Below are 24,836 nucleotides of genomic sequence, written 5' to 3' on the forward strand. Positions count from 1 at the left end.
TAATTTCTCTCGCCTCAGGAATTACTCTGTAAGAGTTGAAGCGCCTTTTCATTTTATCATCGCAATTGTTTCTAGAAGTTTGTTGCTATGAGATGATTGTTTGTTCGCAATAACATGTAAGCCTAGAGATCGAGCCGCGCCTCTAGAATTATAGCAAGAATGTTAGAGCGGAGTAAGAACTAAACAAGAGTTTACAAGAGCAAAGATATTAGACTAAGATTCCTACAAGTAGTTGAAGAGGTTCCCCAAACCAAAATAGGCGTTCGCTTCGCATAGTTTCAGCCCAAAAATATGCACATAAGAATTACCAAGAGCTTTAACCGGATTCAAGGACTGTCTGTTAGCGTTATCAAAAACTGGTTTACCTAATTCTTTTGTCAGCGTTATTTGATTGCCTACGCTGATAAGTAATATTAGGAAAACCTACCTAATTATGAACTTATACTTTCCCAGCATAGTAGATAGATTGCGATTAGGTAGACTTTTCTTTAAGTGGGTAACTTAGCTACTAATGATTCGAAGTTGGCTTTTGTTAACCCATATAGGTATCCGTATTATCATTTCTTGTGCAAACTTGTGATGAAAACATTTTGAGGAAACCGGAAGTGGGTAGGAATAGTCAAAAATCTCTAATTCGACTTGAACAAGGGTGATCTAACTTTAGAAGGAGCTTTTAACGAGCACATCATCTCCCGAGCCTTTTTCCCACTATGTAGGGGGCCGGCTGCCAGTCTTACCGGATGCAGCTGAGTACCAATGTTTGGAAACCGACATTGTCCATCATAGGTACCTAGGTATTACCTATATTAGTTTGGATAAAATGATTTTTATTTGTATGTTCTAGTCTCTAAGTTAGGCAAATCTCCTTTGACTAAATATTCAATAAACAAACTTAACACACATGGGGCATACTAAACACATACCTATTATGTATCTGTCAAGGTCACTGTATAAATTAAATACATAATATCATACCATTGATCACCAATTGGTCGAAACACGTTATCTTAGTGCGAGTGAGATAACAGACCGGCCTCGAGAAATAAATCCAGTACGTTTCGGAGTCCGCTCAGCGCAGGCGCGGCCGTATTCATCGCGTATTGCAAATAATAAAAGAAAAACAACAATGTTCCCATTACGCCGCGTTGGCAGCAAGGTGTGTGCATCAGTGCTTCAATTAAAAATAAATTTTATCACTATGGTCGAGTAAAAATTCGAAATTTAAATTAAAAGTTTTGCCAACATTTAGAAAACGTGGTATCCTATAGTTTACTAGTTTATTTCTATAAAAATAATGACCGGTTTTTCAGATTCTGGAGCAATGGCGGGCTCCAGTGGTTGCAGCGAAAGTGCAGAGGAATTACAGCTCCGAAGCGCCACGACCTTTGTCCGTTTTGACAGAAGAAGAATTGACTATGAAAGACACAAGTGAGTGAGCTTTTGGTCTTAAAGTAGGGTTCAATTGAAGAGGTCCGGGTTCGCAAATCGCAACTAAGTTTTCAACTAACTTTATCAGAAGTAACTAACTCAAATCCCAAATCAACATTTTGATATTAAATGAACACCAAAGTTTAGTATTAATTAATGAGGTTGTTAGTAATACAAAAACTGGTAATTCAACAATGCAAAATATAAATATAAAAAACAACAATCTTATTTTTACAAACTCCAGTCGAAAAGTAATTTCGATCAAGCTTGAAGAATTTTAACTTTAGCTTTTAATCTTATAAAATTATCACTGCCGTAAAACCATTTAATACGTTGGTAAATAATGCCTATATGTACCTACCTAAACTACGTTTTAATTTTAATTTACTCTGTCGATGGGTATCGTTATCAAACTACTGTTACAAAACCAACTCAGTTGTTGGCTGTTTAAAGTCACTAATAGTTCTATGCACATAGAATTGCTACCTAGAATTAGGAAGGGTAATGTGAGAAATCGTCTTAAAAAAAATAAGAAAAAAATCAAGAGAGCTCTTGTTATTGTAGGCACGTCTTTGTCACTTTGGACTTGTTAAAGCAAATCGGGCCAAACCACTAAATCCATAAAAAACAGGTTTGATGTAAGGGAGAACCTCCTAAAATAATTAATTTATAGGTATATTGTTTTTCAATATTTGTTAAAAATGCTGATTATTTGAGCATCACAATTTTTGAATATTATTTTTAACACATAGTTTCTACGTATCACCTACGTTTCTGATAAGAGCGATAACGATAAATTAAATAATTTTAACAAAACAAATTATGTAAGTACCAATTTACCAACTTGCTTTGAAATCTTATCAACATCATATACTTAGGTAGTTTTTGCTTACGTTTATCTAAACGATAACTAATTAAAGATTTAGGATTGCCTAGCTAGATAGTACAAAAGAATTTAGATTCGCGTACATAATTAGACAATTTTAAGCAATATCATACCACCCTAGAACCTTTATCTATAAAAAAAAGTTTTAATGATAACTTTACCCTATCGAACTATATAAATACGCTACAGGATTTAAAAAGAACACGAAAAGCTTCATCATCAGCCTATCGCAGTCCACTGCTGGACATAGGCCTCTCGAAGTGCACGCCACTGAGATCGATTTTCGGCTTCTCGCATCCAGCTCCTGCCGTCTTGCGCAAGTCATCACTCCACGAAAAGCTTAGCTTAAAAAATATAGGTTTTCCTGAATTCAAAATCTCTGTTACCCGAATAAATACAAACAAGCTTTATATTTTAAAATTTCATAACTATAAAGCAATAATAACTATAAAGTTGCATCATAATAAATTAAATAAACAATTTCAACGAGATAACGATGTCATTATATATCTGTATTTCTTTATAATCTACGTCATTTGTTCCGTTCAATTTCGCTCTCAATTATTATCTCCCGAATAATAAATACAAATAACATAAATGGGGCTTGGACTTATCATACGTTTCCTACAAGGGTCTAGCTAGCCAAAGACTATAAAACCTTATATGGATCTAGCCAACGGAGGAAGAAAATATAGTTCGTTCTCCATGGCAAAAGTAGTTCTTTATGCTTAGTTAAACAACAATTTATATGTCCTACCGTGCCAATTAAAATTGCAAATTATACCTAGATCAGTAATTTGGACGTAAGTACGTATAATTTATTACCATTTATTGTTTTATGATGCTAAGGCATAGGTATAATATTTATTAACCTCGGTTAGAATTTCTTGTCAACCCAGGTAAAAGTAGCCTTCCTAAGATAAATGTCCGGCCTGCCTAACTTCGAAACATTCCGGTGGACCAATTTGAAAAAATCTTTCAGAGTCCGCGTGCCAGTAAGTCTGAAACCAGTATTGGGTTGCCCGGGTAGCTGGGTTAAGGAGGTCAGATAGGCAGTCGCTCCTAAATCACTGGTATTCAGCTGCATCCGTTTAGACTGGAAGCCGACCCCAACATAGTTGGGAAAAGGCTCGGGAGAAGATGAGTCCGGGCGCGCGGAAGAGTTCCCATTTGACACGGGTGAAACCGCTGGCGGGGGCTAGTTATAGCACAGACACGTGCCAACAAATAAGGTTTTATTTAAGTGTCCCATTAATTTATGACGCACACACACGGTTGAGGAAAAGGGAAAACATGTTATCATACTTAACTGTTTGATAATAATATAAACAACATGTTGTTATATCGTTGACAAATTGACTTCTCTAGTTACGTTAGGAACTACGTTGTAGCATGAATATTTTTCAGCATGCTTTATTCCAAACATAGACATTTTTGCCTGATCTTTAATCGAGCTCCTAGTATGAGCAGCACTTACCTAAGTAGAAGGTGCTTGAACCTTTAGGCCAAAGAAGAATCTTTACTCAGCCGCGGACAACATTGCGGAAACCTGGTTAAGCTAATATAAAATCTGAAATTGCAAATCCGCATTAAAAATGCAATTTCTCTGGCTGATGATGATGATTGTTGTTTCTTGCTGCTTAGTTTTGACAAAACCTGTTTTCGAGCCAGTCTTATAAAGCTGAGTCCAAACAGTCCCTAATGTGACAATACAAGTCCAGTGTTCGATCACAAGTGATGTGAGAAGATTTTAAATTGGTTGTCATTGAAATTGATTCGACTTAAAATATTCGTCATCTTTCAAGTTTTATTTTACAGAAACATTTAAATATATGTTAAAATCAAATTCCTTTGTTTCCTGTAAAACAACTAAATATTTAGTTTTAGTAGAAGTTTTAGAGCCGATCAGCGGTATCAATATCTCCGCTGTGGTTACTTAATGAGTGTTACAACACAAACTAGTTGTGTTTGTTAATACATGTAAACAAGTACTTGCCTTATTGCGTTTTGATTACCCAACAGCAAACTTTAAGAAGAGTAAGAACTCTAGTAGCCATGCTGTTAAAGGAACACATAGGTCTTTGTACCCATGTGTCTTTTGCGACTACGGGGAATAGGATATCCCAAAACCCATAAAAAGAAAGTATCATCATCTCACGAGCCTTTTCCCGACTATGTTGGGGTCGGCTTCCAGTCCAACCGGTTGCAGCCGAGTACCAGTGTTTTACAAGGAGCGACTGCCTATGTGACCTTCTCAACCCAGAAAAAGAAAGGATAAACAACCAATATTGGATCAATTTGGGCCGTCTATCCCAATTTCTATGTTTTTTGTAGTTAAATGCTACCTTAGAAATAGCAAAAAATGGGCAAGGGCCATTCTCTCAGTTTATTCCTAAAGGAGAACTTCGAATTTAGACTTCAATTAATATTCTGAGCACACAAAATACAATTGCAGCGTCCCGCATCTGCAAGCGCCAACCAAACAGAATTACAATGTCGGACACACATTTTACTAGGGCCACTAGTTTTTGCTGGGACTTCGCTTGCATGAATAACGGTTTTATTTCAGAATCATAACATTCAAATACTAGCTTCTGCCAGCGGTTTCACCCGCATCCCGTGGAAACCTCTGCACGAACCCGGATAAAAAGTAGCCCATAGCCTTCCTCGATAAATGGGCTATCTAACACTGAAAGAATTTTTCAAATCGGACTAGTAGTTTCTGAGATTAGCGCGTTCAAACAAAAAAAAACAAACTCTTCAGCTTTATAATATTAGTATAGATGTCTAATTCCAGTTAATGTTAAATGATTTTAAAGTAGGTAGGTAGGTATTTATTAAGGTTAGTAATATAACGGCAGCGGTAGTGAGTAAGAGTAGACCAATACAGAAGATCATAATGTTATTATAGGTATCTCAGCACTTAACAATAGGATATTTTTTAAAACGGTAACATAACAAAGGCCGCCTCATTCTTATCGTTAACCGACCTACCCTCAATCATAATGACGTAATTAATACACTGTGTGTCAATATTATCTACCGCGCGATAATTCTGAATGTCGTTGAATCGCACAAAAATACTTGGCAACAGAAACACGTAGATAATGTTAATTTTTTAGATACTTATGTATGTAAATGTGAGTAGGTACCTATGTGTGTGTGTGATAAGATGTAAGAAGCACCGATAAAGATTCGTGGGTGTTTTAGGTTAAATATAATTTTGTATTAAAACGCAAGAATTTTAGCGTCTCTGTAAATGTTTCGTAACAAAATGTTTCAGTTTGAAAAATCCTTTATGTGTTGGAAAGTCACACTCTTCCCGAGTAACATAGGCTATATTTTATATCTTTACGGGCAGTGGTTACCACGGGATGCGGGTGAAACCGCTGGAAATTTGCTTGTAGCATAAAAAATAACACAAATGTAGCTACAATAATTGACATAGCAAGACAATGTTGCAGACCATATTAAATTAATAATAGAGCTCTCCTTCACATACCTAATTGATGGTGTACTGTCTATGACAAAGCATACAAAGTATTAACGAAAAAACCTGCTCACCAGAAAGGAAAAGACTATTATGAAAACGAGATTTAGGTCCCAAAACTGTAATAGTTACCTAGTTCATAGTTGAATATCGTTGAGGAAGAGTAAACAAAAATATGATAAGTAATATGTTAGGTATTCTGAATGTCATGGGCTTAAGATAAGACGAATTTTTGAGTTAGATAATGGTGCTTTAGTACTTCAGCTACTTCTAGATAACCTTTCCTTCGCAACTTCCATTATCTTACTATTTTGATAGATATCAATCGCTTTCGGCATGCTGATACGATAAGTCGATAACAATTAAGGCTGCCATCCGTCCGGGTTTCCCCGGATTTGTCCTCGTTTGGAGGCCGTCCGGGCGGGGTTTCAAGAAGTGTCCGGGGAAAACCCGGACATTTTTCATAGGGCCATCTTAACCCGGGCGCCTAATAATGCAGAAGTCGAAGTGTCCCAAAACTCAAAAATTTTCGCGCTCGCTTCGCTCGCGGCTTCTTTTCTTAACACGATTTTTTTAAGTTTAGCTACTTTAATATCCCAATATTCAAAAAATTTTGCGCTCACTTCGCTTGCGGCTTCTCCACTTTGCGGATTTTTTTATTATACAAGTTACGGTAATTTTTGAGTTTTGACCCAAAACTCAAAAATTTTCGCGCTCGCTGCGCTCGCGGCGACTTCACTTTGCAGTTGTTTGTATTTTTCAACATTTTTTTGTCTAACCTATCAAGAAGGTAACTCCTAGTTTCCATATGAGCTTTTTTAATTACGAACTTCGAAATACATTAAGACACAATCTTTCAATACTAGGTACTACATGAGCTAGAGACGGCCCTGACTTTTCATGTAAGGAAGGACCTCATTGTATTTAAGTAATATGGTAATATAAAAAATTTGATCTTGTTTTGTTAAACAAAAAAAATCGTCCGGGGAAAAAATGCGATTTACGCCAAATGTCCGGGTTTTTTTAATATTTGTCCGGGTTTGGCGAAATTCGAAATGGCAGCCCTAATAACAATGAATAACAACTATAATTCAATCAAACCTGCCAAAAATACAAATTACCCTTTGAGGATAAAAATATAAAACGTAGTAAATGCACGACGGAGAAACAAACAAAGTCAAATGATAGCATCAGATCTTTACAGGCTACTACGGAATAAGGGTTTTCAAAAGATTCTGTAACGATTAGACAGGACAGCACAACAAGATTGGAGGCATGCATTTCCACCATAGGCAGTCAACTGTCAATCGAAAAACATTCTGCTCTATCGGCTGTTAACCCTATGAGTCATATAGCATCCTGTCTAAAACATAATTCTAAAAATTTCCTTTTACTTTCCACAGTCAGAAAACTGGCGACAGAACAGATTGCTCCCCTGGTCAAGAAAATGGAAGATGAACACCGCATTGATGACAGCATCAGACAACTGCTTTTCGATAATGGCGTAAGTAGACTTCACTATCATCATCTGCCTAGCCTCTTCCCAAATATGTAGGGGTCAGCTTCTAGTCTAACTGGATGCAGCTGAGTATCAATGTTTTACAAGGAGCGACTGCCTGTTTGACCTCCTTCACCTAGTTACCCGGTCAACTTACTGGCTTCTGACTGCCCATAACGACTGCCAAAGTTAGCCTACAGTTTACCGTGCCATCCGAAAAACGAAATGCCGTAAGTACAAAACCGGTATTTTTTGAAGAACAAGGCACAGAGTATCTTCATGGCCTGACCTTGTAACAATCAAAATGACAGCGTAATATTACTGAATGATTTAATGTGCATAATAACAATTAAGAATGCATAATATACATTATTATGTGCTTATCATGCAACAGGAGGCAATAAACTCGATAAAGTTGATATCAGTTTGACTTTCAAATGAATTTCATGGAGTAATAACCTTCTTTTACTTCAACTACTACCTCCGAAAGTTACATAAAATAACTACACCTAACAGGATTGGAAAACCTCTTCTATTCAGAGTTCAGAGCGAAGAGGAAAAGCAAACTCAAATTGTTATGGGTCCCGAACCCTGATAACCTTGATAGATTGGGGAGCTTGTTTTGCGTTTGGGGGTTGATAGGGCGTTTTTTGGGACTCTCTTGTAATTTTGAATAAATACTTTTTGATTTTTATCGTTATTACAACTTTGAACATCTCATTCAAAAACCCATATTACCTCTACAGCTTATGGGTATCGAAACCCCCACCGAATACAGCGGATCCGGCTGCGGTTTCCTCACCATGATGCTGGTAGTCGAGGAGTTATCCAGGGTAGACCCAGCTGTGGCTGCCTACGTGGACATCCACAATACCCTGGTCAACTCACTCTTCATGAAACTTGGTACTGAAGAACAGAAACAGAAGTACTTGACCAAACTTTGCACGGAATACGTAAGTAGAATTTTGATGTTAACTTATCGAATTTTATCTGGCGACGAGTGCCTAATAGATATAGAATTAAGTAGGTACTTTAGAAGATGATAACTATGGCTATGTGAATTTCGGAAGGTCAAAATACATCGCCAATAGCTAGGTATTTGATGGTTTCAAATTTTCCAAGAAAATAATGTAAAGAAAATAGGTAGGTAACCGGTTCCTAATAAGCCAACCGGTTTGCATGTTTAACACGAAAAATTTTGCAAGGTATGTAGATTGAAGTATTTACGAATTATTCAAAATTTAAAGTTTGGACCGCCTTAAAATATTGAGCAGTAGCACAAGAGCAAGAGAACCTTGAGAAACTCAAAAAATAACCGTACCTTTTCCACATTCCAGGCCGGCAGTTTCTGCCTAACAGAGCCGAGCTCAGGATCAGATGCCTTCGCCCTGAAGACTGTTGCCAAGAAGGATGGTGACCACTACGTCATCAGCGGCTCCAAGATGTGGATCTCAAACTCCGATGTCGCTGGCGTCTTCCTTGTTATGGCTAACGCTGATCCTTCTAAGGTAAGGTGTTTTGAGTCTCACTAATATCGGTTCGTCGTAGATAGCTTAGTCTGGACCTGCTTAATTCCTATAGAATAAGTAGGGACCTTTGTCTATGTCCACAAATCTCTTAGTTTAGAAGGCCAGATGTGCTTACTTATACAGCTCACGGTTCTTTCTAGAACAATATCCTAGTAATTAAACAAAAACTCACTTTCCTACCTGATTTTGTCCCTGTGGAATTATTTTCCTTTGATTGAGTTAAGGTTTCGATCTGGTCCGGTTTTCTTTAGACTATAAGGTAGGTACTTCCCAAGCCTAACACCTAATGACCGTAAATTACCCGACCCGATTCGCTACACATAACTTTCTCCAAATATACCCATACTAAATATTCACCAACTTTTTCCAGGGCTACAAAGGCATCACCTGCTTCATCGTCGAACGCGAGGCTCCCGGCCTATCCGTCGCTAAACCGGAGAACAAGCTCGGTATCAAGGCGTCCGGCACCTGTATGGTACACTTCGACAATGTCAGGGTGCACGAGAGCAATATCCTTGGCGAATATGGGAAAGGGTGAGTCAAATAAAAATCGATTATAATGTAGGTACGCCCTTATATAGTTCCTATGTAATACACTTATTTATGACTAGGTACCCGTATTATACATGAACCCCCGGAACGGAACCTCTACTTCCTCCGTTCCCCTCTATATCGCTTTATATGCTACCCCTATCTACTCCCTTATGTACGAGTATGAAGATATAGGTAGTCTATGAATATGATTTACTTACATACACTTATGTTATGTCCTCCTCCATATACTTCCTCATCTAATGTGCATTTTCAGTCATATTTGATGATTGGGACCACAAACTTCTCCAAGGACTGGATCCGCCCCTAAAATTCAGCGGTTAAATTGGTCTCTTGCCAACTTATTATAAAACGTGGTTTTATGAAGTACCTACCCGCTTTAGTCCACCGATTTTGTTCGAGACGGTGGTTTAAAGGTGGTACAAAAGCTGTTACGTTTTTTAAACCACGTTTTATAATAAGGTGGTTAGAGTTAGGACATGTAGAAAAAGAGTTTCCAAATACCAATTCCATTTTTTTTCTCCTACAGTTACAAGTACGCAGCCGGTTTCCTGAACGAGGGCCGCATTGGTATCGCGTCACAGATGATCGGTCTGTGCCAGGGGTGCATGGACGCTACCATCCCTTACACGCTCGAGAGGAAACAGTTCGGAAAGAATATCTACTCTTTCCAGGTGAGTTATAAGTGTAACTTGATAACTCAAGAGAGATCGTCTCTAAATTGTCGATGAAGTTACACAAGTCTAGTAAGAAGAGAAACAGTTTTAAGAAAAAGTCGCTTTTGGAATTCGCTATCAGGTTTTGAGCAAAACCGTTTTTTCTTACATGATAGCAGTGCCTTCCAAACAAAACTAAAACCTTTTAAAAATACGCAATCACAAAAATTTAAATTATCATAGGTGCTAAATTTTTCGGCACTAGATTTGCTAGATTATCATGACAATTTACATAAAATCCCGTTCGTAAAACAATATTCACTGAGGCTTAAATAAAAAACGCGCTTTGAAAAAAAAATCTGCGGACAATCTCGAACTTGATGACCACTTCCTGACCTGATAATCATCAAAATGTATCCACCTTTCCTCAGGGTATCAGCTACCAGATTGCTCACTTGCAAACCCAGTTGGAAGCCGCCCGCCTGCTCACCTACAACGCTGCCAGGCTCAAGGAGAACGGCATGGACTTCGTTAAGGAAGCCGCTATGGCTAAATATTATGCTTCAGGTGATTATCATAACTGTTGGATACATAACTATGAGTACCTAGCTACTGTTAATATGATGTACCTAATCATAAGATATTAATAGGAGAAGCACTAAGATGACAAACGAAATAGACTTACAATATTTTTCATACTCAGCTATTTAAATTATATAAAGTACTTTCATAATTTTTATGGCCTTAATTAGGTTCTGAGATAAGTGATTTGTACCACTGTGCATGTCATTTATACTAATTCCTCACCAGTAGAATCCAATTTTCCAAAATTAAATCCATTCGAAAATAAAAAGGCGTAGTCTTCTAATACAAAACTGCTTTTCCAGAAATCGCTCAAAAGCTGACATCCAAATGCATAGACTTCATGGGAGGAGTAGGTTTCACCAGAGATTTTCCTCAAGAGAAGTTCTTCCGTGATGCCAAGATCGGTACCATCTACGAAGGAACCAGCAACATGCAGCTGCAAACTATTGCCAAGCTCATAGAAAAACAATACACCCAATAGAGATTATTTAAAGAAATTATTATGTTTAAGTCTCAAGTGACATAACTTGTACATAGCCAGAACTGTGTTGTTTAAAGTACCAATCACCCATTTTAAGCCTCAAAAAGTGCCTTATGCATTTACTATTATATAAACTAGGATTTATTTCCTAACTATTTACAATTGTATTGAATGTAAAAGTTAAATGTTTTTATAAGACTTGTCTTAATTAGCTCAAAGTGCAGAAAATACAGTTATTTATTGTATTTCTAATAAGAACAATGTCTTCCCTTTTGTATCAAATGTTAATTTTATATATTTTATACAAATTGTATTCCAAATAAAAGACTTCATAAATAAAATGTAAGTTTTATTAACAAATATACTGTTCTAATTTAAAAATACATTATTCTATAAAAACTGTTTACTACATAATTTTTCAGGGTTTCGGATCATGCGGCATCTTGAAACCGACCATTCTTGCGGTCTCCTCAACGCTACGTTCCCCCTTTCCCTTAAACTCAGTGTTAATTTCCTTGTACCGTCTTGAGTTGACCAGATAATCACAGTATGTTTTTGCCTTAAAATGCATCTCATCAATCGCTTTGCAAAGTTGCTGATCCGTAGTCTGGTATTTCCGATACTGGCTAAAAACATACTGGGCCATTTGATTATCAGCCAGTTTCTTTGATGAGCCTTGTTTACGCAACTCTGACAGCAACTGTCGGAGAGTTACCAATGCTGGCTTTGAAGAAATTGATGCCATCATTATACCTTCAAACAAATTAAATGTTCAGCTTCTGTACCATGAGAGACGTAATAAATTCTTCAGTATTTTCGTATGTTGGTTTGTCACCCTTTGTCCAAAAGTCTGAGTCAAGTTTCTCTAGCTTGGCCTTACAAAACTGATGTATGGAAGTATCATTGAAAATGTCAGTGTATTTAAAACTATTTTTCAAAGACTCCTCGGTAGTATGTGGATATATTTTGTATATGTATGGGACAGTTTTTGAGAGAATTCTACTGGGCTGATTGTCTATAAGGGAGCTAAAGCTATTACAAATGAGTATGCAGTTCTCAAGGTTGGGACCCCAGTTGCTCCATAGAAAGTTGTTAGTCAATTGTTTTGGACAGTGAGGAAAATACACTAGAGTGGGTCCTTTATCTGATATTACATAACTGCCTTCATTATTTATGGGTATTACTTTAAGCCCTAGCTTGTGTAGAAGCGTGCACTCCTCTTTATAAAATATAGGGTCATGTACTAACACTTTTATGGGATTACAATGTTCCTTGAGGCACAACAAGAGAGCCAATTGATGTCTAGAAATATTACATTCTGCTACATGTCCAAGTCCTAAACAAACAATTTCTACGACTTTTCTGTCTTGTAAAAAGCTACTCACGGATTTAATAACGTCCTCTAAGTAAATAGAATTTTGTAAATCCTCTACAGCGCAGTGGATCCTCCTGAAAAAGTTAATAACAAATGACACATAACCTCAAAATTGTTGACAGACAATTTTGTGTGACATACTAATGTTAAACTTACTGAATAGCTTTATCAACATCTATCGAAATGTCTTGTTTTTCAAACTTTATCTCTCTATTCGGTATTTTTGTAGGTTTATTTTTAGAATTGCGTTTACTTTTCACTTTTTGAAAACCATCACTGTCGAGTTCAGGCTTTGACATTTTGCTATTACGTGTTGCCAAGTGCCAACCGTAATTATTTATTGGACCTTTTTGGACATGCAATGTAATGGTAAAAAAATCAGCGAAAGTTATTTAGAATTAAATATATTGAATAGGGTAAATTACACTAACCCTTTTATGTAATTTGTAAAACATTAAATATATATTATTTTATTATTATAAATATTTTTCCTTGTAAGTTTGGATGCAGCTAGTTCTTTTCCGCCTGAGCCTTCAACTCTCATTACAGAAAAAAATCCTTGACGAGTCATGAGAAATTATAGCGAAATTGATACGTTAATAGCTGATTAGGATTACAATTTACTTAAATACTTGTCCATACTAGTATAATCCCCTATTTACGTCACACACCTAATCAGCTTGGATAATGACGTGAGTATGAGTAGGGTTAGCAAAACAGATTCGCGATTAGTTGTTGATTGAGCAAGATGCGATGCATCATAAGCGTAGGAAGAACATAATCTTCATCGAGATTTACCTCGTTGTACTCTACAATTCAAAAGATAAAGCGTTTTGTTTTTCTCTCGGAGCGCAAAACTTTTCGACATAACAAGTTTAAAATCGAATCTTCGCTCTATACCTACAATACCAAAGCGCACGCAGCATGAAACGGACAGATTAGAAACAAGAATAGAAAATTATCAAAATTAGGGTCCAAAAACATAAAGTCCCTTTTTATTTCAGACAGTTTTTATTTTGCGAACTGTACCCCCCTAATTCTGCTAATATATTCAAGGAGATTAATATACAATGTATATTAATCTCCTTATATATACATGTATAATAAACATGCTTCGATGTAGTTCTGTTTTATATCGTAAACTAGGTGCTACCCATGATGCGGTAGGTCACTCTCATTATTTCCCTAAAGTAGAGCAAACACTGCGAGTCCAAGAAATGAGCAGACCAGAATTATAATTTTATTGAATGAGGGCGCGTCCTAAATTCGGCATTTAATTCTGTTATGGTACCGTTCCCACACAGAACACATACGTCCTTGATCAGGTATTTGGGTTAGAAGAATTACCTACTGACAAAACGACACAGAGGACGGGCCGCCACTGCGCATATCGAGTACCTATTGTATGTTTTGTATGGGAGGGACAATCAAAATCTATGAGCACAGCATTCGAATCACGCACCCGTATTCGTTCCAACATACCGTAATACGAATAAGGCGACAATTGTACACCCAACGATATTATTAACCGAGCAAGTTTAGCCAAAGGACGACGCTTCCCGCTCGGCGGTAGCGCGCGAAAATTTTATTTTTAATTTTCCGCGTTCCAATTACGAATTTAGGCGTTTTCGTTTACTTTCTAATGTTTACACGAGACGCAACCGTAACGGCCTCCTTGGTTATTTATTCAAAAGAGTCTGTAATTAAATTCTGTTCGGTTCGTTAGTTTTATATAAGTTTATTATAATGTTTTGGTAGATAGTGTGAAGTTGTTTTTCTGTGTTTTAGTTGTAACACATTCGCGGACGGCAAACATCGTGTTATTGGTGTTTAGTGGGAAACTGTTAGTGATATATATTGACTGTTGTATGTGGACATTAAAATGGAACGTTACGTAGTAAACCGGCGTTCTAAACACAAAAGTGATGGATTGTTGACGAGATGGAGGAGGAAATGCAACAATTTGAGAAAGCGCTCTTGGATCACAAGCGGATATGATTTAAATGTAAGTATCTAATATTTTAAGGCCTTAAGGTTTATTACTTAGTCGTAGAAATATTAGTGCGTGAGCTCTCATATTCTGAGCAGTTGCGGGTTCGATTCCAGTTCCAGCGTGTGTCAACTACCGATAGATGTTACCGGTAATTTTTCAATTTTAGACACATTCAAATTATCATAATTTTTAAGGAAGAAACACTGACATGACAATATGAGGTTTATTATTCAAACAATATCAAATGGCATACCAAACTAATCAAAACATAGTATCGAATTAATTATAATATCAATATTAGGCAGATCATTTACCTACCCATGTACCTAGTTTGTTTTGTTAAATAGCTGCGTCTTCGAAACTGAGTGACCGATTTTGGTTACTTAAACAACAAATAGGTAGTTATTGGGTTTTACCGCCAGGAATTTCTAAGGAGACCGTATATGGCACATCAACATTACAGGCTAAATATGAGTGTACCTATATAAAGGTGCAAATCTGACTAACCCTTCGAGGAAAATAGGCGTACATGACTTTGTTATGGTAAGCTCAAAATAACTAAGTAGGTACATAGAATTAAAATTAGGCTTTTCGTAACCTTAAAGATGTAATCAGGACCAAGAAGTGTGATTTTTTCTAGATAAGTTACGTCACGGGAAGTTAGTATCAAAGTCCTCTGTTTTTTATACTAATGCACATGAAAGAATATAAATAAATAGGTAGGTACCTAGTTATGTACCTATTTCTGTCTCATGCTGGTGGAAGCCAGTAGTAAAATACTATCAGAACATTTATGTAGATATAAATGGAACCCTATCAAGACAAGTTTTTCGTAGAGGTAGAGACGAAAACAATAAGGTCGAATTTGGGCATGCAATGTTTTGAAAGTTTCAAACGATTTTTAGACAAAGGTATCAATAAACCCAGATGTTGATAATATCTATTGTAATAAATAGATTTCAATGGCTAAAGTAGACAATGGAAAAAGAAATAGGTATGTAATAGAAAACAATTAATTTAAATGTATTGCGAGGTTTTCTTTATTCAAAATATGAAACCTTGCAGCATGTTGAAATATTTGAGAATCCATATGCCTAATTAGATGTTTAATTAAATAAGTAGTTTGGTAGGTATAACTTCCCTTTTATTACTTAGGTAGATGGTAAAAAATCTATTAGGTTCATATAAGGGTCCTTCTATTTATCTAAGAACTTTACACTTGGAGAATTGGAGAAAATTTAGTTTTTGTAAGTTAGGGAGTAGCTGTTCCCAGCTATTAAACAGGCGTCCCGAGGGAACTTCTCTTCAAAGTCGGATAAAAAGTGACCTATGTCCTTTCTCAGGATTCATTGAAATCGGTACACTAATTTTTTCGTGAAAATGCAACGGACAGACACAGCTACTTTTCTATTTATAGTAAGTATTATTATGGGTACTCTAAAATTAAAACTAAAACTATCTGCGAACACAAATTGGGCAACAGACCTCATTATCTGTAGGTTGATTAACCTTCTCATGGGTAGATAAAGCCTCCATAAACATTGGAAAATGAGTAATGGCGTTGTTTAACAACCCACAATTAACCGAAACGAACAACAAGCCATGCACATCGAACATTTTAAACATTTGTACTAGCAAGTGTAGCAATAAATAAACTTCTTTGTTGTAAACCAAATAGATAAATGGCAATAACGTGATCGTTTATAAGTCTACGATTTTACGGACCTTCCAAGTATTGGCTTTCACTGTTCATTTGGACAATCATGGTTTGTGTAGCCTTCATACTGGCCATTACAAGCTAAAATATTCAATACAAGGCACGTACATACACAATAATACAAATGTTACGTGACTGAGGTCCGACATCTTGACCCTTTTATAGAAAGCAAAACATAAATAATTCTGTAACAATATCCTATTTAATTTAGAGACAGTTAAGTAGGTAAACTTTCAGATATCTTAACAATTTTATTTTTATAAACAGGAAGAACAAATAAATATTTGTTAGGTAATCGTGACAATATTTGTTTTCATAAAAGACAATGATCTTTTCTATTAAAATGCTTTAAGGAAATTATCAAAAACTGACAATAGTAAATGTAAACTTTTACATTTGCTATTGTCAGTTTCATGTCGTAAATAGTTCGTACAAATGCGTTTTTGGTAAACAATTTCATATTCAAAACATATCAACACTTTCTCCAATACAATTTTATTATTGTCTCTTTTTGGTGCACATTAGCATTGTGACAATGCATGTCACCTCTTTGTTATAGGAAGGCTGAATGCTAGACTCCTTTGCCAAGTAATATGGCGGTCGGCGAATCCGTCAACTGACGTTTAGGAATTCAATGTTAATTTTCGCTTTTGTTTTTCAATAAATTCCTTCGATATTAGTCAGTTGGTTCTACTGGTTGGTTCTATATTTGATTCTAGACTAATTTATTGGGAAAATGTTTCAAACAATAGCTATTTTCTTTTCCGTAGGCACTTACTACAGCAGAAATTGCATCTTTTCATTCAAATAATCACCGAGCAAAAAAAAAGAAAATAACTAAAACAACATCTACTTATAAATTAGGTTAATCAGCCACAACCAAACTGCATACCTACCTATCGTAATCCTAAATAAATATTGTATTTTTTTCTAAGAACCAAGGCATATTATTTCAAATAGCACGAATAATCATGATTCAAGTCTTAGTCTCAGTAAGGAAACTGCGTCTAAAGATAGCCTTGCATCCAGTTAGGAACGCACCATTTTGAGCTAGCTTATAAGATTGCGTTCAGATGCATACCTAGACGACGAATGAGGTTAAAGATCTGAGCCATAGTTTGAAATGGCGGGAAGTTAGTGACAGATGTGCTAATGTCATTTCTGTATTTAGATAATGGAACACAATGCTATTATGTAAATGATCCACTTTCTTTGATAATGTTCCTAAAAGGTCGCTGGGGAAATAATTAAGGATCATAAGGGATCTACTTAAGTTGTTAATGTTCGTAAAAGGCCTTTGTTTTGTGTGCTTAGAAAAAAATGTAGGGTAATACAGAGGAAAATATAATGGAGAACCAAATTCATATCCAATTGGACTTTTTTAAATCGCCCACTCGTGAGCAAGCGTGGTTATTAGTATTACCGCTCATTCCTTCTCTGTATGAGAAGATGCTTATGCAGTGGGAATTGGAATGCATAGGTATCCTACTTTGGTCTCAAATGTCCCTCAAGGATAAAAAACAAAACACAATCAATTAATCACCCAATAACCACACACAATTATAACCAAGTATACACCCAACACCAAATTAGTCAAACAATGAAGATTGTATTGAATAAGAAGTAGATATCAGTTATGGAGAACTAAATAACTTACGGAGGTGCTATGACGAAAAATCTCCTAAGAAAATAGAGCATCAAAATGCGGGTGTGCGGGGAACGAGGAACGTTACTGTTTTCACCCTTACACCTTCTTTGGACCCGATAATTTTGTGTTATACCAAAAAAAGTTGGTAGATCTCAAAGATCCCGAACGTCTCCTTGGTTCACTCGTAACTGATCGTTTTGGTTTGACTAGACCTAGAAGAAGGCGCCTGACATACCTGCATTATGGCATCTCCTAACATCTTTCCTTACTCCGTGATATCAGTACATGTCGATAGTTACTCGCAATTATTGCCGCAAAGCGCAGTATTGCGTATTTTCTCACGAATCTTAGGGAACTGTGCCGTAAGTTTTAATACTAGGTTAGCTAAGTGTGTTCAATTTGTTGTATTGTTACGTTGGTACGCTTTATCAATGAGGAGATAGACTTCATACTGCTCTTCAATTTTCGTTGAAAATATCTCCGATAGGTGGGTACATCGTCTCTTTTTAGGAGTTTGCACTTAATTCTTAGATCCACTACATAAGCTAGATACCTAAAATATGATGATGATAGTGGTAGCACAGATTATATAATAGTTACTACGTGGTAGTTTTACATTAGGTGCAGACCCACAAAACCACCCCGTTTCCTCGATCGCGGCATCTGAAATTGCACGCAGACAGATAGAGACAGAGAATAATAAAAAGCTATATAAGTAGGATCTAAACGCGATTATTTATTTCTTTGTAATTTTTCTTTTCTTTTAGCGTTAAGTGTAATGAGCTTATCAAGCAAAGTTCGTCCTATGCTATTCATATGTGTAGCTCCACAAAACAAAAGGAGGATCGGGTGTATAGAGACTAACACCTGCATAATTTATTAGGTACTTATCTATGTTAAAAAGAAAAGTGATGATCGGGGAAACCATTAAGGAGATACCTAACTTTGTGGCAGAACTCTTTGTAGCATTTTTAACTAATTTATGATCAAAGGACATTCAGGTGTAAATAGTAGATCTATACAAAGGCATTGCATCAAGTCAATACCACTCTCTTTTCCATAAGTTGATCTTGTTCGAGCACATTGAGATTTACTTATTAATGAATTCCTAGACAGGTCGAACTAGTCGCCATAAGGTTATAAATACTCGGTATTCTTGTGGTTTCACCCGCATTCTTGATTCTAAGCGAACTTTTTCCTGCACCCGGTTATAAAGTTGCCTGTAAATACAGTGTACCTAGATATTAATCTAAATCTTATACTTTTCTTACCAACCTTCTTACCAAATTACAATTCAATTAGTACAGTAATTTTATTTATCGCAAGTTACACCGAAATCCGTTCAGAATTTTAAGCGTGAAAGAGTAACAGACATACAGACACTCAAACTTTCACGACTATAATATTAGTATTATATTCTTAGACAAGTCAAGCTGGTTGCCATAAGGTTATAATAGTCAGTGTTTATTTTACGATGCGTTTAGGTGCATAATGCTCTTTTGTGCAACTGGATAGTCTAGGTGACATTTTGGCGTAGTATAAATAGGTTTTGTAAATGTCAGAAGTAGCAATATGGTTTTAATGGCTTATTAGTGGATTAGTGGCTACGAAATAATTTTTAGTACCTGTTTAAAATATCTAAGTATGTGTTAGCAGCATCATCATCCTCCGAGCCTTTTTCCCAACTATGTTGGGGTCGGCTTCCAGTCTAACCGTATGTAGCTGAATACCAGTGCTTTACAAGGAGCGACTCCCTATCTGACCTCCTCAACTCAGTTACCCGGCCAACCCTTGACTGGTTAGACTGGTGTCAGACTTACTGGCTTCTGAGTACCCGTATCGACTGCCAAGGATGTTCAATGACAGCCGGGACCAATAAAATAAAAAAATATAAATGTTATCATTTCTGGTGTAGATAAACACTAGCTTTTGCCATCAGGTTCACCCGCGTTCTGAAGACACTACTTCGCGCACCCAGATAAAGTAGCCATATCCTTAATCGATAAACGGACTATGTAACATTGAGCCAATTTTTCAAATCGATCAAGAAGTATTTTTGTGATGAGCACGTTCAGGCAGAGAAATTCTTTAAGTAGTTTTATAATATTAGCATTTATTTTAGGTAAGTTTTTCACCTCGTGAATTATCTCTGAAGTGCTCAAATTCAGACGTTTTCTCATTTTAGCACCTATTCACATAACACTGATATTTATTTCAACATAAAAGCTGACTGCACCTTAAACCGCCTGGTACAATCGAAGGTTCACCTACCATTTATGGGTATCTAATGTTCTGGTACATGGTACATAGGTACAATATCGATGTCGTAACTCATGTGGACAGGTAGATAAAGGACACTGGTAGGTATGGACATAAAATACAGTGATTACAAAAATGTCGAAGTAAAATGCTAAAGTTGAGTGAAGAATCTGTTGAAGTAAATTGACAGGTTGGTAATTTGCAAAAAGTTACTAAACTTAACGTTGTTTCAAATTATTTAGCGGTTTTCAGTTTTATTAAGTTCTTAATTTCCAAACGAATCTTGATTGAAATCTATAAAAGACCACAGCTTTCGAGTTTTTGACGAAATAAGACCAAAACCTGATTTAGTTGTTTATACGCAAAAGTGCATCTTCCATAATTATTTTCACTTTTTCTCTCTTTTAACGTTGCAGAAAACTATTTTTACTTGATTTCTAATTGTGGAGTGTCAGAATTTTTGTTCATTGCTCTGAAGGCCTTTCAAGGGTTTACTAAACGTGCAATAAACTTAGTAACTAATCTAGTTATATCTGCTTAGTACTGGTTTAAAAGCTACAGCATACTGCGGAAATTAACCGCTAGAGTGAAAAAAAAACTCATCCGTAGTAAAACTAGTTAACTTGGCAAGAAGCTTCCTTTAATTTATTCATTTACTTTATAGACTTTATCTATGATGACGATACCTAATATTAAAGCAAATAAAATTTTAATTAATAATGACAATAAACTGCTTAAGGCTCCGCACTTCGAAAACATCAGTTTTTTCGTCGGGTAGTATGAGGCCTGGATACATTCTATAGATCAGAAAATTTAACAGTGAGTAGTCGAGGATATTGACCAGAGAATATGAAAAAAACCTACTAAAAAAATAGTCTCACACATAGAAAAAAAAAGGCTTGAAAATGCCTCTCGAAAAAATTTTTCGTCAGCTAATTCTCAAAATATTCAATGGTAACCTACACATGTTTTATCACTAAACGATAGAATATTTCCTAAGCTAAAGAAAAATACCACATATTATATGGCTTTAGAAAGCACATAAGGAGAAATATTTAAAAAACGTATAAAATTCAATGTCAATTTTCATTTCATGAATTTTACCTTCTGCCAGACGGCTTTCCGCCGTGAAGACGAATGGTCATGTCGCTTTGTCATCCGATGACAGTTCATCCTTCGTATTCCCAAAAATAATATAAAAAAATATATTTGTAATAACATCCTATAAGTTCTTTTTTTATGACTGAAAGTGGATTTATTTTAATGTACTACATATAATTAGCTCCATGGAAGATGATCATGAGTGTTGTGGATGCTTTACTCTTACAAAAAAATGTTTTCAAGCGTATGATGTGAGATTACAGTTTTAGACGCCTTCCACCGGTCTTAAAAAATAGGAACATTAAGATAATGACCGTTAAACTCAGGTAAATATGTGATTCCATTCACAAAATTTATTTATTTTCCAAATATTTATTTGTATTAGATTGTTAGGTTGTTTATTGCAAAACGTAGTTGTCATGGTAGCCGAATTTAAACTGTCATTGCTTGACGCGCAAGGAGGTTTGTGTTTGTAGTAATTTATTTTGGAATCTGACTAATAACTTATTAGTAATAAGGAAATTAAAAATGATTTATTTACGATAGCTAAAAAGAATAATTTACGTGAGAACGTCGAAAATAATTAATTATTCCGTAATGAGTAAAAATATGAAGTAAACATAGAAGTTTTGTTTAGCATATCATATCAACCATTTCGGATGATAGAAAAAACGATTTATAAAATTTATATATTATTATGATACAAAACTACTTATTTGAATTTCTACCTAGGTGATCATTCTTCAGTTCAAGACTACTCGCAAAAGCAGTTGGACCCGAAATTAAAAATAAACCTTATCAAAAAGCCAAATAGAGCTTCATTGGAAGCGGTGAAACAAAGAACTAACAAAAATGTATAGCAAAATGTTGCTATGTTGCCATTCAGAAAGTAACGGGTTTGTGAAGATATGACTATTTTAAAGAGCATTTTCTCTAATTTCCTGGGTTCATGTCTTAAAATTACGATGTATTTTTCGCGACCTTTTTTATAAGATTGCTTGGAGGCAGTTTTACAACCACACTTCTGTAATGAAGCTAACGATGTGCCTATTTCTCAATATTGTGAATGTTTTGTGCAGTACACAACTGTTTTCAGTCTGTCAGTTATACAAGGCGTGGAAATGGTCTCTATGCCTATGCAAACAATATTTGGCAGGGAAAATCATTACAACGAAAAGTCCTTTGGAGTTTGGGCGTTCCTGGGCTTACGGCGGCCAGCCATGAAATTGGTACCAAACGATAGCTCTAGTAGTAATTAGAAATAACTTTTACTATGGGCGCTATCCCGCGGGACATTTAGGAAAAAAGATATTCGGTTATTTTTGCATCAGAAATGTATGAGCTGAGACATCCATTTTTTCGCAGTTTTTGATATAAAATTAACTTAATTCTGTTATTTCGTAGGTATTTGTTTTGTTATTTCTAATCAATCCTGATAATCTAATATAGGTTTCTATTTAAGTATTTTTTTGTTCTTGTATGAAAAGTAGCTCGTCGCTAAGTAGCGATTTCTTCAATGTTACAGAAAGCACTTCTAGCTAAGCTTATGTGGTCCCGGCGGGTTATTCCCGGTAACACCCTTTCGTCGACACGGTGGACGACCGGGAAAAAAGTTTCGTTCGTTCACAGTGTTGACGAACGCTACTTATTATTTCGGGTAATTCCCATTCGCTAACACCGTCGTCAACACTGTTGACGATCGGGAAAAAAAAGTTTCGTTCGTTCACAGTATCCATGAATGCTGGTTTTTATTTTTAAAATATAGAAATAAAAATAAAACATGTCATGGATTTTTAAAGTGTAAAATAGTTATTATGAACATGATAAGGCTATTTTTTTATTTTCTAGTTAATTGTGTTTTAAAAGATCTAACATAATACATTAAAACATTTAAAAAATCCAATATAGGTAAAAACCAGCATTCATGGACACTGTGAACGAAACTTTTTCCTGATCGTCAACAGTGTTGACGATAAGAACGAAAGGTGTTACCGAACGGAATTTCCGAAATAATAAGTAGCGTTCGTCAACACTGTGAACGAACGAAACTTCTTTTCCGATGGTCAACAGTGTTCACGAAAGGTGTTACCGAACGGGAATAACCCGTCCCAGCTATGTTTATTCACCTTGGACAGTTGTTATGAGTAATCAGAACCCGTTTAAGGCGTACCTTTTAACTGGGTTGTGTGACAATAGGTGGCAAAAAAGTTCAAAGTTCTTCGGTTTTAAAGTACATCACGGGGATAGAACTTCATAACAGTAATTATAGGACCACACTTATGACCACACTACATTCGTTAGTACCAAAATCATCGCTGGCCGCTGATAGCCCGGGCTCCATAGAGATTTGCCCATTGTCCTTTAAGTAGTTTTTATTCAAAATCCAAAATTACCTGTAATCTATAAAAACTCTTATCTCATACCATATTCTATTTTGACCTTCGTAGGAATATTAATCAAAATTATAAATGAGACGTCTGTTTGGGAACATATTAAAGTGAATCATTTGTTCGCGATTTCTAAAAAATCTAAAGAAAATTATTGCAAGATTATTATTTGTTAAAAAAGTTTAGTTTCCTACTGACTACCTTATTCCATCCAGTGAACACAGGCAAGGATACGAGTTATGTCAAAAATCAGTTGTCGACTGTTTTCGTATCGGCGAAAACGTGAGCGGCGCCCCGAAGTGGGCTCGTACCTCACCCCCTCAGGTTGTCGATTTTGACAAGACAAGGAGCCTTAATGTTGCCACACATGATATGCAAATAATTAAGTAAGTATAAAACCTACATGTTTCATAAAGTTTTCTTTTTTTTTCACGCTTTTCTGACTTTGTTACCATCTGTTCAATGCATCCAGTACTATCGTAAATCCAATCTGCACGTATTGAACGTGTATTGCACCTAGAAATAGACAAACTTGGCACTTGTAAGTACTCTAAGTACTACAAACAATTTTAGACCTTATTTTTAAAGCTATTAGGTTCACAGGTAAAGTTGTACGGCATCGAACTAGTATTGCGATTGCGACAGTCGTAGTCAAGTCAACGTTTCTTACTTATAAACATTATGCTTGTTGCGTGGTTTAGTTGCCTACAAAGTGTTAGAAGGGAAAGGTTTGCGTACAAATCGCATTCTTTTTTCCAATTTTCATAAACTTGTAAAACCTATTGAATAATCAGACTCTATTAAAATATTTATTTATCTTTTTTATAAATATTACCAGTGCATAAAATATTCAGTTGGCGCCAAATTTTAAAATTCAAAAAAAGAACAGTGACCATGACATTGAATCATAAACAAAAACAAAACCTAATTCTTTTGCCACAGATAAAAAAATAAGAACTAAAAACTCGTTTCGCGGATCGTTTCGGTTGACGATTTGACATTAGTGTTGTGTTGTGCCTTAGGGTCGAAGGTGATAAAATGCCCCAGATTTTCTTCAAAAAAGTAATGGTGGTGAGAGACCGAGCTGACTTCGAGGTAAGCTACTTTCACTTTTCGCGCCGGCCCGTGGCGTATGCCCCTTGCCGGCTACCGTGTAATTATTAAAAATATTTGGAATACAATTACACATTTAACCACTTCAAATTGTCTATTTTAAATGCAAGAATTTTATTTATTACAATTTCTTATTTT

General features: G+C 35.9%; 4 protein-coding genes across 5 annotated transcripts in view; 2 read left to right on the top strand and 2 right to left on the bottom strand.

The window, feature by feature from the left end:
• Window positions 1-995: 995 nt before the first annotated feature.
• On the top strand, window positions 996-11,446 carry LOC110372345 (short/branched chain specific acyl-CoA dehydrogenase, mitochondrial). The gene is made up of 9 exons (XM_064035460.1): window positions 996-1,156; window positions 1,311-1,428; window positions 7,208-7,308; window positions 8,049-8,255; window positions 8,640-8,810; window positions 9,202-9,365; window positions 9,913-10,057; window positions 10,471-10,606; window positions 10,927-11,446. Exons 1-9 carry the CDS (start codon window positions 1,127-1,129, stop codon window positions 11,103-11,105), a joined length of 1,251 nt encoding a protein of 416 aa, XP_063891530.1. The 5' UTR covers window positions 996-1,126; the 3' UTR covers window positions 11,106-11,446.
• Window positions 11,447-11,523: 77 nt separating this feature from the next.
• Window positions 11,524-11,853, bottom strand: LOC135116579 (protein FMC1 homolog). The gene has a single exon (XM_064035639.1). It carries the CDS (start codon window positions 11,851-11,853, stop codon window positions 11,524-11,526), a length of 330 nt encoding a protein of 109 aa, XP_063891709.1.
• An 11-nt stretch (window positions 11,854-11,864) lies between these two features.
• On the bottom strand, window positions 11,865-12,795 carry LOC110372355 (SRR1-like protein). Its single transcript, XM_021328987.3, has 2 exons — window positions 12,637-12,795; window positions 11,865-12,554 (listed from the first exon to the last, which is right to left on the bottom strand). The coding sequence occupies exons 1-2, from the start codon at window positions 12,777-12,779 to the stop codon at window positions 11,870-11,872; spliced, it is 828 nt and encodes a 275-aa protein (XP_021184662.3). The 5' UTR covers window positions 12,780-12,795; the 3' UTR covers window positions 11,865-11,869.
• A 1,212-nt stretch (window positions 12,796-14,007) lies between these two features.
• The window catches only part of LOC110371884 (uncharacterized protein DDB_G0284459), a 97,258-nt gene continuing 86,429 nt past the window's right edge, over window positions 14,008-24,836 (top strand). The window contains exon 1 of one of the 2 annotated variants that reach the window (XM_021328314.3): window positions 14,008-14,485. In XM_021328314.3, coding sequence (XP_021183989.3) covers window positions 14,363-14,485 — 123 coding nt within the window. In that variant the 5' untranslated portion in view covers window positions 14,008-14,362. Of the gene's footprint in view, window positions 14,486-24,552; window positions 24,681-24,836 lie in introns of those variants that run through there. The other variant, XM_021328324.3, reaches the window with a different exon arrangement.

The sequence above is a fragment of the Helicoverpa armigera genome, chromosome 7, assembly GCF_030705265.1.
Source record: "Helicoverpa armigera isolate CAAS_96S chromosome 7, ASM3070526v1, whole genome shotgun sequence".
Lineage (NCBI taxonomy): Eukaryota > Metazoa > Arthropoda > Insecta > Lepidoptera > Noctuidae > Helicoverpa > Helicoverpa armigera.